The sequence below is a fragment of the Mastomys coucha genome, unplaced genomic scaffold (genome assembly GCF_008632895.1).
Source record: "Mastomys coucha isolate ucsf_1 unplaced genomic scaffold, UCSF_Mcou_1 pScaffold12, whole genome shotgun sequence".
Lineage (NCBI taxonomy): Eukaryota > Metazoa > Chordata > Mammalia > Rodentia > Muridae > Mastomys > Mastomys coucha.
Window position 1 is genome coordinate 43,556,508 of NW_022196894.1, and position 13,057 is coordinate 43,569,564.

A 13,057-nucleotide genomic window follows, 5' to 3' on the forward strand; every position below is an offset into this window, starting at 1 on the left:
CCCAAATATTCAAGCTTTATTGTAGAAGAAAGGAACACAATTAAGAGCTGGCATAGCTAAAGTGTACATAAGAAAGGTAAATATCTCTTTAATAAAAAAAATAGGTACTATTTTAATGGGAAAAATATCAAAGGAGGAAAAAAATTTCCAAACAGCAGCTAATACTTTTGTCACAATCTGTGTATTTGTGCAAAGACATCATTAAATAAATACATATCGGATATTTACAAACTAAAAGAGGGAAAACCCTGAAGTATCCGGGTCTTTGATTTACTACCACATTTTCAATCTTCTGGACACATTAGAGTGCATACCAATCACAACTGTGATTCTAGGGAATCACAGTTGAAAGCTTGTCAATCAAGTCATCAATAGTGCAAATAAGCAGATGAATATCTGCTTTTTCCTTCATCCTGTGATCACTATGTTTCCGGAGAATGACATCTACATCTGGGCTGACTAGTCGGTCTGCAACCTGCAGGGATCTATGCCAAGGAACTATTTCGTCCTTCATGCCATGGAGCAACCGTACAGGGCAGGTCACAGGAATGGGGCTATGTAACAAGCAGTGATTCTCCGCTTCTTTAATGAAACTGTATGGAACTTTGTAAAATCCTTCTTCGGTGTACTTAGATGGCAAGGACCACTCACCTTTCATTTCTATTTCCTTTTGTATCTAGTAGAAAAAATAAAAACATGAATATCAACAACCCTTGAGCAGACTTGAATGAAGAGTCTGAGGAAGGTAGTCCTCAAGTAAAAAGACAGGCAACACAAGTGCAGCAACAATGATCATCATACATTGGACCAGGAGGGGTGCACACCTTTAATGCCAGTGTTCCTGAGGCAGAGGCAGGCCCATGTATCAGTTTGATGCTAGCCTAGTCTATAGAGCCAGTTCAAGTTCCAGGCCAGATAGAGAGCTACATAAGGAGACCCCATGAAAAGAAAACAAAGATTAATTACTTAGATGTAAGGTATATTATATATATGTATATATATATATATACACACATATATATGTATATTACTTCACACAATTCTGGTAACATTTCTGTAATTATTCTACTTTTATAAAGGAGAGTATTAAGGTTTGCAGTTAAATATTATATTCAAAGCCAAACACAGAAAATGTTTTAGCTATCAAGAAAACTCAGATTTCCCTAATTATACAAGCTCTTATGTCAAGTTCTGCTTAACCCCAACTGAAAGGGAAGACAGAAGGGAAGAAAAGCACAGCAATTTCTGGAAATTGGTCCCAAGACACTGATGTTTATTGAAATTTCAAAATAATTACCTATACACTTAGGTAAGTTTTGGTTGAAAGCATGTTATTGTTTATTATTATCATTATCACTATTAATATTGGTGGCAGTCATAGTGGTAGTTTTTCAAGACAAGGTTTCTCTGTGTAGTCCTGGCTGTCCTGGAACTCACTTGTAGATCAGGTTGGCTTCAAACTCAGAGAGATCCACCTACCTTTATCTCCCAAGTGCTTTCAAGGAGTATCCAAGTGGATTAAAGGAGTATGCTACCACCTAGCGAAAGAAAGTTTTACAAAGTGCGTAGCTTTTATTTTTCAGCATTCTAGGAATGAGAATTTATTGGTTTGGGAAATAAAGAAGACTTAGAAATGCCTCCTGAAAACTAAATAGTTAACATCAGTTCTAGATTCTGGTGAAAAGAACATTAACACACCCTTTAAGGGTTATTTTTCAGATTGTAAAATATACCTTCAATAATTTTTCTTATTAAAATTTGGAATTTTCTGGCTGGAGGGATGGCTATCAGTTAAAAGTGCTACCACCTCTTGCACAGAGCCTAGCTAGGTTCCCAGAGCTCACACTGGACATCTCATGGTCTCCTATAACTCCAGCTCCAAGGGATCTGACCCCCTCTCTGGGCCGCTCCTGACCTGTGGGCCAGTGGTTAATGGGGAAGTAATTATGTCACCTTGACACAAGCTAGAATCATTTGGAAAGAAGGACACTCAACTGAGAAAAATGCCTCCCAAATACTGGCCTACAGGCAAGTTAGTGGAGCTTTTTCTGGATTAATGACTATAGTGGGAGGGCCCAGCACACTGTAGGTGGTGCCGCACCTAGGCAGGTGGTCCTAAATTGTATAAGAAAGTAGGAGGAACAAACCAAGAGCAAGTCAGTAAGCAGCATTTCTCCATGACTTTTGCTTCAGTTCCTGCCTGCAGGTTCTTGCCTTGAGATCCTATTCTGACTTCCCTCTTAGTAAGAGTGTGACCTGAAAGTTATAAGATGAAATAAACTCTTTCCTCCCTAAATTGCTTTTGGTTATAGAGTTTCATCACAGTAATACAAACCGTACCTAAGAAACTTTGTATTTGATTTTCAATGCCCACCTTATCCACATGCAGAGCAATCTACTTACACATATGCAAAATGAAATGTGCACAGATCTTGGCATTTAAAACAACAACAAAACATAAGGAACCCCTTTTTAAGCTGCAATAATCCTGAGAAAATTTCCTATCATGAAAACCACTGTATTGGTGAGTCAAGGGGATTAAGCAAAGGGTCAAAGTTTCAAATTCACAAAGAAACAGCAGAAAAAACACAAACATCAAGGAACTATATTTGAGAAAAAAACCCTAGACAACAGAGATGAGTACAGGGCAGACCAACTTTATAATTTTAGTTCTGACAGAAAAAAATATCAGGACTCTCATGAGGTGAATTTGTGTGTATCACTATGGACAAAAACCTCAGGTGACATTCCTCAGGAACATGGTCCACTGTTGATTTGCTTTTCCAAAAAAGAAAAAGTAGTTGTGGTGTTGCTTATGTGTCTATATGACTGTATGCACACTTATCTGGGGGCTGAGGGGTGCACCAGTATGCACAGAGGCCAGAGGAGGAGGGCAGGGGTCTTCCTCTATCATTCTCCACTTAGTCCTTTTGTAGCAAAGTTTTACCTCTGAACTTGATGCTGTTCCCTCAGCTAGACTAGAAGCCATTGAGCCTCTGTGATTGTCCCTCCTCCTTAGAGCTGGGCCTGCAGATGTCTGAGGGAACACCTGGCTTGGTACATGGGAGCTGGCTTCTTAACTCTAATCTTCAACAACAGCAGAGCAAATGGTCTTAACTGCTGAGCCACTTTTCCAGTTCTCCCATCTCTCTTGGTTTTTTTGTAAGTACTTTATACATTATTTGTGTGTGTATATGCCACAGTATATGTGCAATGGCCAGGAGTTGGCTCTCTCATTCTACCATATGAGTTCTGGGGATCAAATTCAGGCTATCAGGCTTGTCAGCAAGGACTTTTACATCTCAGCCATTTTACCTGCCTACACCCAGTTATTTTGAGGCTGGATCTCGCATTAACCTGGGATTTACTAGAACGCTATGGTGGCTGGACATGAAACTTCAAGAATCTACTTGTCTGCCTTATCAGTACTGGGATTATAAGGGCACAGCACTATACCTAGCATTAAATGTTTATCATCATCATCATCATCATCATCATCATCATCATCATCATCATCATCATCATCATCATCATCATCACCATCATCATCATCACTGCACTTGTGTTTGTGGAGAAAAGGTGAGGATGCATGTGTGTGCCACAGTGCTTGTGTGGACGTCAGAGGACTACTCATATAAGTTGGTTTTCTACAATGTCAGTCCCTGAACAGAACTCCAGTTGTCAGGCAAGGAGCAAGTGTTTTTATCTCTTCTGCCATTTCCCCAGCCTATCAGTTTTAAGCAACAAAACAAAACAAAACAAAACAGCACAGGTCTGAGGTTAGCTCAGATTCTCATGCTTGTACATCAAGCATTTTAACAACTGAGCTATCCCCGCATCTCTAGCAATACTACTGAGAACAACATGAACCAAGAACAAACTCAGTTGCTCCATAGCATGAATCTTAAAGAACCCGAAGCAGAAATCAGTAACGGTCTATTATTCAAAGTTATACACTCACTTTTATTGTGTCCTGTTGAACCCTTCCCCATGCTCCTTTCTTCCTAGGTTCTGCAAATCTGGTTCTCAAACTCTATTGTGGGGAGGACCTTGTTGGGAGCAACTCCCATTTCTTATTCAGAATGATATTTAAGGTTGATAGCAGGTCTGCAGCCCATTTTGAAACAATGTTTTTCCCTTTTAACCTCTATTGTCTCTGGCTTACTAGGAACTTATTTCCACAGGAGAGGAAAACTCAAATGAATGCAATAAAACAACAATGCACAAAAATACAGATGTTTCTCATTTCATTGTCCTTGCACATACTGTCTGTGTTGGATAGTTTTATGTCAACTTGATACAATCTAAAGTCATGTGAGAGAAGGGAACTTCAATTAAGAAAATGCTTCCAGAAGACCGGACTGAAGAAAGTCTAGAAAGCATTTTCTTAATTAGTGATTGATGGAAGAGGGCCCAGACCCTTGTGGGTGGTGTCATCCCGGGGCTGGTGGTCCTGGGTTCTATAAGAAAGCAGACTGGCCAAGCCATAAAGAGGAAGTCAATAAGCAACACCCTTCCATGGCTTCTGCAGGTTCCTGCCCAGTTTGAGTTCCTGCCTTGACTTTCTTCAGTGATTGACTACGATGTGGAAATGCAAGCTGAACAAGCCCTTTCCCTCACCAACTTTGGTCATAGTGTTTCATCACAGAAACAGAGATCATAACTAGGATACTGCTAAATGTATATCCAATGGAAGCTAAAGAAAACAGCTATCTTCCCAGTTATTTCAGACCCTTCATTTTTACCACAAATCGCTGAAGAACATTAATGAAAAACCCTGCTTTTTTTTTGATGCAGCACAAAAATTATTAGAAAAGAATGCTAACAATGCAACAAAGCCAGAAAACAAAACAAAACAAAACAAAACAAAACAAAACCAAAAAACCCTCTACCTCTGGTGTGCTACCTCTAATTAGCTGATGACTGCTGTCCAGAGAACATAAGTCTGTTTTCAGGCTAAAAAAGGTAGTTTTACATCTCTTTAGTCCAGTCTCAACATGATGTAAGGACAGGCACTATTCACACACCACAACAGAGAGTAAAAGAATAAAAAAGTAGACTGTGATATGGAATCCCATTAGGTAAAAAAAATAAAGAAAATTGAGCTAAAAAAGAAAGTTTGAAGCATGACTTCAGTGCCATGTCTCATGTATTTGGCAGGATGTCTAGAAAGAGACATGAGAAAAGGAAACCTTAAAACAAGAGACCGAGCAAAAGGGTAGCAAAGACGAAAGTCAGGTGATTCTAATAAGTTAGAGGAAGTCGGTGCATTAGTAGAGCGAGAAAAGGCAGAAGAGAGGAAGTACTCCCTGGGGTTGTCAAATGGTTCATGACTTACCTCAACAGGAAGTGAATGAAACTGTGTCACCACACCATCTGCAGCAGTAGCTATACCAATAAGAGCTATGACCTTTTCTGGCCGCGCGATTGCAGCATGCAGCATGAGCCATCCACCAAGGCTGGATCCCACCAGTATCTAAAAACAAGTATGCATGGCTTCAAAGAGGACTCTCAGACTCTATGGAGAGAATGGTTTAATAAAAATATATGGACTTTCTATCTTTTATATCCTTGCAGATCCCAGACTTTTAATATGTAACATAAAGTAAAATTCAATTATAATTAACTTGTTTGTTTGCTTGTTGAGTCAGGTTCTACTGTGTTGTCCTGGAACTCTTTTTGTAGCCTGGACTCATCTTGAACTAAAGAGTATCTGCCCCTGTATCCCAATATAATTAACTTCTGTAAGGCCACTATGGTTATAATATAGAACTATAAAAGCAAACTTATTTTTCAATGAGAACTAAAGTGCGTATTACTGATTAGACAGTAAAAATACGATAATTTTAAATAAAAATTGTTCACCAAAATCAAAATTGACAAAATATTATCAATTGTCATACCTAAAGAAACAAAATAAATATTGCTTGAGTGAAAACACTAGTCTACTTAACAAAAATGGTTGGTTACCTGTGGTCCTTCAGCTATGTCATCAAGTACGGAAAGGACATCTTTTCTCCAGTTCCCCACTGTACATTCTGCTAAGTTCCCATCTGAACTTCCAATCCCTGAGTAGTCAAACCTAGAAGAAAACATAGATATTTATACCTAAGTGTCTGAACTGTGTCCAGGCTTGCTTACTTGACTTTTTTAAAGCAAAGTAGAGCATTTTTCATTATTGCCATGACCTAACTACAGTAAACATCAGCCATGTATTTTTCTAAATCCTACTGGCTTAACTTCCAAGTACCTCTCCTGTCAATCATGCTCTTACATCTTCACTGCTACTTAGCTTAGTCCAAGTTATTATCTCAACCCCACCAATGCAGTAGTAGTCTAAGTTTCTTCTCATTTCTATTTTTCATCCTTATAGTCTATTCCCTAGTAGTCAGAATGATTCTTCTAAATGAAACACTGTATCATGCATGCTCTGTGTAGTTAATAAAACTCAAAGCCCTTGCCATGCTTCCTTGTCATCATCTCTTAGTGAGCTCTTTCCCTCCTGAGTGTATTGTTAACTCCTGAAGTTAAAAAGGATGCACTACCCGCTTCCTGTACCACAACCTTTCATCTGTACTTAGCACACTTCTATCTCTAGCTATCCATTAGATATGCCTCAGCTCATGCTGTCCTTAGCTCAAGCCCTGTATCTCATGCAAAGCTGGCTACAAGCATCCCATGCTACACCGAGCTTCACACAGCTCTGCACTCCTTTCTGTTGTATTTTCTTCACAGCACTTACTGCTCCTCAGGGTGAGAATCAGACTCATCATGAACTCCTCCGCCGCAATTTTGCTAGGGATTCAAGCTCAACATATGTCTAATCCCTGATTTTTATCTTTACTTCAAGGTCCCAATTCAATAAATTATGAGGTATCCTATCATGGCCACAGATTATCAAAATCACAAGTCATTCTGAACTCTTCCCAATTCCTGGCCAGATCCTTTATAACTATGAGCTTTGCTCACTATTCCACTGCCGATAAAGTCTTGCTTTCCCACCAAACTAGTCACTAGTTATTCTTTAAGTCACATCTCTTCATTTAGTGAACTTTCCTCAGTCAGTCTGTGTGCTGGAGAGGCAGAGACAGGTAGATCATGGCTCCTTGGCCAATCAATCTAACCTACATGACAAGCTTCAAACCAGTGAGAGAAACCCTGCCTCTGAAAATAAGGTGAATGACTCCTGAAAAATAATAACTAAGGCTGTCTCCTGGCTTCTACGCACATGCACACACGCATGCATTCATGCATGATCATGCTCAAATTATCATATAATTATGTACACACACAATGAATTTGGAAGGTTGCTACACTCATCACTATTACAATGCCACACAAAAGAACTTAATCAAAGAATCTGTAGTGAAAGCTATTGTTTATAAATGCGTATTTATATAGCATCCAATATGCAGAAAACTACATTGTGCCTGGAACTGACTATACCTCTCAGTCTCAAATGAAATTCAAAAATCAGTAAAATGGTGAGTTCTATTTTTATGTGGTTTGTAGCACAAGTGTGGATGTATTCCCAAGTGTGAGGGGTGTATGTATGTATGTGGCACATAGGTACATGTACGCATGGTTGTGGGGGCCAGAGGCTGACATCAAGTATCTTCCTTGATCACTCTCTACCTTATACACTGAGGTAGAATTTTTTACTGAGCCCAAGGCTTACTGTTGCAGCTGGAGGCGGAACAGCTTGGTAAGAGATTCCCGTTCTTGGCCTCCCAAATGCTAGGATGACAGGTGGGCAGCTACAGGCACTGGGCTTTTACAAGGTTGGGTTCATCGATCTGAACTCTGATCCTCACTCACTCACACTTGCACAAGAAGTGCGTCACTCGCTGAGCCCTCTCCCCAGCCCTAACATGCCGATTTCTTTATTAAGATTATTTTTCAGACAAAGAAAAGCAACGACAGCAATATTTCCAATTATGAATGTTCTCCTCAGATATGAATCAGATTATGAATGGTCTCTCTCCACAGATAGCACAGCCCTTTATTTTTCCCAGAGTTCATTTATAAAGTCTTGTCTATCCACTCCCCTCCTCAGCCTCACCTTAATTTGTTTTCTTTTGAATCCCCTTCTGATCTGATTGGTGGTCTGCCTAACACCCTGCATGTGCTCTCACCCCTTGCTTAAGGGCAAGTACATTTACAATTCTTAACATATGATCAGTTCCAGTCTTCAAAGCAAATTAAGAGGTTTTGAAATACTTCTGAGAATGAAAATGTAATTTTGCTAGTCTGATAAAAGGAATTAGACTAAATCCACTTTAATGACAAAACTTCTGCAAATGTATTGAACAGACAATGCCTACAAGTTTTATATGTAGGTAGATTTTCTAGAACTACTAGATGAACATTAGTAAAACTATTCTTCACATTTGGTTGCATAGATTTTCAGGCTGTTAGTGCCAGAAAAGAAATCAAGAAATTCTCTTTAGCCCAGCCTTCTTTTACTAGATGACAAATTTGGGTCTACTGTATATTACTGACATATTCATAAGTTACTTAAAGAAGTCTTCTTTCTATCCTATTTCTTCAATTTTACACTAATACTTTCCCCTTTAAACTATCTTAAAGTTAAAATATCAAAAAAATGTATTGACAAACCTAACAATTTTTGTTACATCAATACATTTTTATTAAAATGAGTGAAAAAGTACAAATATAAAATTAAGATTTAACTAAATACTACCCATACTTGTTTATATTCACACAGTCAGATAATTTAAGAAAATAACAAAGAAACCAGAATGTACATTACACAATATCAATCTTACAATATTATATTATATTGAAAAACATTTTCTTTTGTGGGTTGTGCTAGGGATTAAATCCTGGATTTTGTGATAAACATATGCTCTATCCCTGAGGTATATACTATACTATACTTTCAGCTATAAACACCTGTGTTAGAAAGTAATAAACAGTGATCAAATAAGTCCTTTATGTCTTTAGTGGAAAACCCATAATCACAAGAGATTACAAGAAACTCAACAAGTATATTTCTTTTTGCCACACAGATTATTGTATCTAAAGAACTAAGTTACTAGCTCCAATGACACCCTTTGCTGCCAATCTAGCCAGCACTCACCAATACCCTAAAGACCCTAAATCATAACACCAAAGTCTATATACACTATTGAAATAACCCATCTACTAAAACGCTGGCACTTACTTCAGTTGGCTCTATTACAATACTAAATGGTAAGATATTCTCTGAAATGTATTGTTCCTACCTTATAAAGGCGTGACCTAAAGATTTGCAAAATTCCTCAACTGCTACTGCCTTGTTACCATTCATGTTAGAAAGATAGCCAGGGATGAAGATAACTCCTGGGGTTTTGCCTTTTAACCTCTTATAAGCCAGACTTGGACGTTCTGGTCGGTTAAGGAAAGAAAGTGGTGTCTTTTGTCTGCAACCTAAACAAAGTATACAAAGCGTGAATTATACTTAGAAAATTATTTTTGGAAAATCATACATATTTTCACATTTTAACTTTAACCCACTGCATTTGATAGGAAAAATCAAAATAAGCTTCAAGTGTGAAATTTTTAGTTTTAAAGTTGCATCAAAATGTTTACCTTCTTAGAGCAAGGCCCAATCATACTTTCCAAAATACAGAATGAAATAACAATTTCAGTGAAAGAAAAGACAGACACTCATCAAAAAATATCTTCATGTTGGCACCATGGGATTATCCTAAACAGTAGCAATTAACATTTAGATTTAAATACATCACTTTTAGCTTTTCCCCTGAGATTTCTTTCTGTTTTAACAATGTTTCAGGAATTTTGTGTCTTTTACTTTGGCCAGATTGGGGGGGGGGGGGATGTATGTATGTTTTGTATGTTTTGTTTCTTTCTTTTCTCTGCCTTTGTGAAATTATTTCAAAGGGAAACTGGCAATGTCTTAGGCACCTGCAACCCCAGGCTTTGGGAAGCAGAGGTAAAATAATCACGAGTCACGTATTTAGCAAACAGGGAATGATGTCCAAAGTGCTGAGCTGTTTGACCCTTGATCAATGCTCCCCTGGAAGGGCAGGAGACTGGTAACAAACCACCATACTTTCCTACAAATGGGGTTTCAGAAGGCCGTTCCTTTAAAAGTCAAGCTTGGATCAAGTATCATCCTTGGAAATATACTTCTTAAACAGCTCTGACGCATTCGCTTCTGTTGGCTGGCTTTTTGTAAGTGAAATGCATATACCTTAGAATTATTTAAATATGGCAGGACAAATGGTGAACCTTACAGAACTGACTTTGTGGAGCCATCTTTGCTAGCCCTTATTTAAAAAGAAAAAAATTAAGCAGTCTTACTATACCTTCATGTTGATAATGAAAGCTTCTTTCCCATGTGTACTGCGGTTTCCCATTTTTAACTTGTCCAGTTGATTTTTGAGAAAAAAAAAAAAAAGAGTTGAGAGTCTGACAGTGCACCCACCCTAATAACCACAACACACAAGAGTCACAATTTCCAGGTCAGCTTGTTTTGTTGTAGGAGACAGAGGCTATGCAGTGAAACCCTGTCTCACAAACATCAACAATCCATGCCCCCATCCCCCACCCCACACAAAGAATCAAATGCTGTAAAGTTATCCCGTATTTGTGTCAAACAGATTCAAAGTTTTAGTGTATGGAAAAATGTGCCAAGTTTAAAACTGGATTTAAAACAGCGCTACTAGAGATCAGTTTACATTGGTCAATAGATTGTATTAATATTAATGTTCATTTCCCATTTCTTGAATTAAATACTCAAAGTTATCCTTTTATCCCCTTTCAGACATTAACTCCCAACAAATCAATTTCATTTCAGGCGGTTACTTTAAATTGATGTTTGTTAGCTATCAAACAACAGATTCAACCTTCAATCTATAGATCATCTTTATATAATATAGGTAGCTGAAAGCCTGATGCATATATTGTTAATGAATAAATACTGCTAAAGAGATTAAAAATTTTTTTACTCTTGTTAACGAATTGACATCCTATACTTTCTGGCATTACATAAAACTCGTGTGTGTGTGTGTGTGTGTGTGTGTGTGTGTGTGTGTGTGTGTATGTATACAGTGTTAAGTTAAACTGATAACAAACTTTAAAAAATTAAACATGGTATATAATGGCATTACTATTCCAAGCACTATGTAGCTATCTAATAGCTCTATGGCCAGATGTGAAGAGCACACCAAGGATGTTATTCCAGGATAACTATACATGTACACAAATCATGTATTCTATATATGTAATATTACTAATCCAAATTTTAGTTTCCATTGTAGAGTAACTCCAATTCTTACAATAAGAAAAATCAGATATTAGGTCTAAAGACGGCATTTACATGTATGTATGTGTGTATATATATACACACATACATACAAAGTGTTTCCTTAAGTCCAAGAGTGGCAAGGCTAAAAACAGTTGACATATGGATATGTAAAGCCCTAGGAGCAACTAATAACCAAATATATTAAATGCACATGTTAATTTTTCTCTCCTGGTCTTGACGTTTGATCCAGAGAACGCAGGAGCTCCTTAAATCGCAGTGTAAACGCTAACAAGAACCTCTAAAAACGCCCCACGGCCTCAGCAGAAAAGCAGACGCTCCCAGCCTTGCCCAGAAGCGTTCAGTGCCGAGACAGCCAGAGGAGTTTTGAGTGGCGCGCCAAGCCGGCTCCAGGCGGGCACCGGAGGTTCGCCGGGCCTTCGAAAGAGCCCCAGTGCCCCACCTTCCGGACACTAACCTGACAACCACCATGCCCGTGGGGGCTTCCGAGCTAGTGACGCGCTCAGGCCCCGGTGCCGGCCGAAGTTCACAGCCGCCCAGCCCCACCTCAAACAAGGTACCCAGGCCGCCATCTTCCCAGGTGCCCCTGCGCCCGCTACAGACGTGCGCGGGTCGCGCGGTCCCGAGGTCACGCACGCGCAGTCCGCAGGAAGGCGGAGGTTGCCTACGTGCATCACGTGGGATTTGTTTCTCTGGCGGAGACGCATGCGCAAGGGTGCTGTCTGGGATTCCGCTGTCTCTCTACTTGTTTGTTCTGTCTCCCCCCAAAGGGCATTTGGCTTGTGACATTGGGCGGCCTTGGCCGGTTTCTTCGCAGTAAACTGCGGAAAGGTCGAAGAAGAGCCAGGGCCAAATTGAGCGTGCATAGATGGGAAACCGTGTTACCATCCGGAGGACCCAAAGACCTAGGACAAAAATTTCTAGGCTTCTTGCCTTACCTATTCCCTGTGGCTCCATTTCAGCCTATGGGGGAAAGGTCTCCAAGAGGCGACCTAAATCCTAAAGTCACATCGTTGGAGTCGCATCAGACATTCTTTGCTCATTCCAAACATTTTCCCACTCACCAGATTGCTGAAAATTCAAAGGAGCAGGCACAAGCAAAAATACTGAAAACACTCATTCACATATGGTTGCTTGATGGGTGACAATCTGAAGTCTTTTGTCAGGCAGTCTGGCCATGTTTATTGTAATACACATAATTTTCAGTACTCTTTGAACTATCATTCCCTTTATGACTATCCTAAATAAAAAGAGCACTGAAGGGACCAGTATTGGCTCAAGACACCCCAAGACCAAATTCCCATCACAAAAGAAAAGGGGAGGGAGCAAAGGACAGAGACTAGAAGGAGGGAGACAAAAGAAGAGAAAGTGGTATTTGTTCCACAGGGGAACATAGGACTGCCTCTGGATAGAGAGAAGACAGACGTGGTCCATAGAAAAATGGCAGTTTATAAAGATTAAAAGGCAAACCCCATGTAAGGATGAGGTGCTAAATTGAACAAGTTAATTAGGACAGCCACAAGGGGCTTCTGATTGCTGGACTTAAATACTTTGATTTAGTCAGCTTTATTTAGCAGGAAGTGGCCAAATAAGGGAATAGACTTGGGGCTACAGTTTCTAGCAAGGCAGAAGAAATGGGAGAGAAGGGCAAGGCCTTTCAGGGACACATTTGCTGAGTTCAAGCAAACTAGTGTCCCTTCAAACATGAGTCCATAAGGTTGTGTATTACCTTCAATAGGACCATTTTTTTTAATTAGATGTTTT

The 13,057-nt window shown here is 39.3% G+C and overlaps 1 protein-coding gene across 1 annotated transcript; it reads right to left on the minus strand.

Annotated features, from left to right (window-relative positions):
* Positions 1-11,939, minus strand: Abhd10 (abhydrolase domain containing 10). Its single transcript, XM_031364006.1, has 6 exons — positions 11,751-11,939; positions 10,335-10,391; positions 9,249-9,432; positions 5,971-6,082; positions 5,339-5,476; positions 1-676 (listed from the first exon to the last, which is right to left on the minus strand). The coding sequence occupies exons 1-6, from the start codon at positions 11,863-11,865 to the stop codon at positions 332-334; spliced, it is 951 nt and encodes a 316-aa protein (XP_031219866.1). The 5' UTR covers positions 11,866-11,939; the 3' UTR covers positions 1-331.
* Between the last annotated feature and the right edge of the window lie 1,118 nt (positions 11,940-13,057).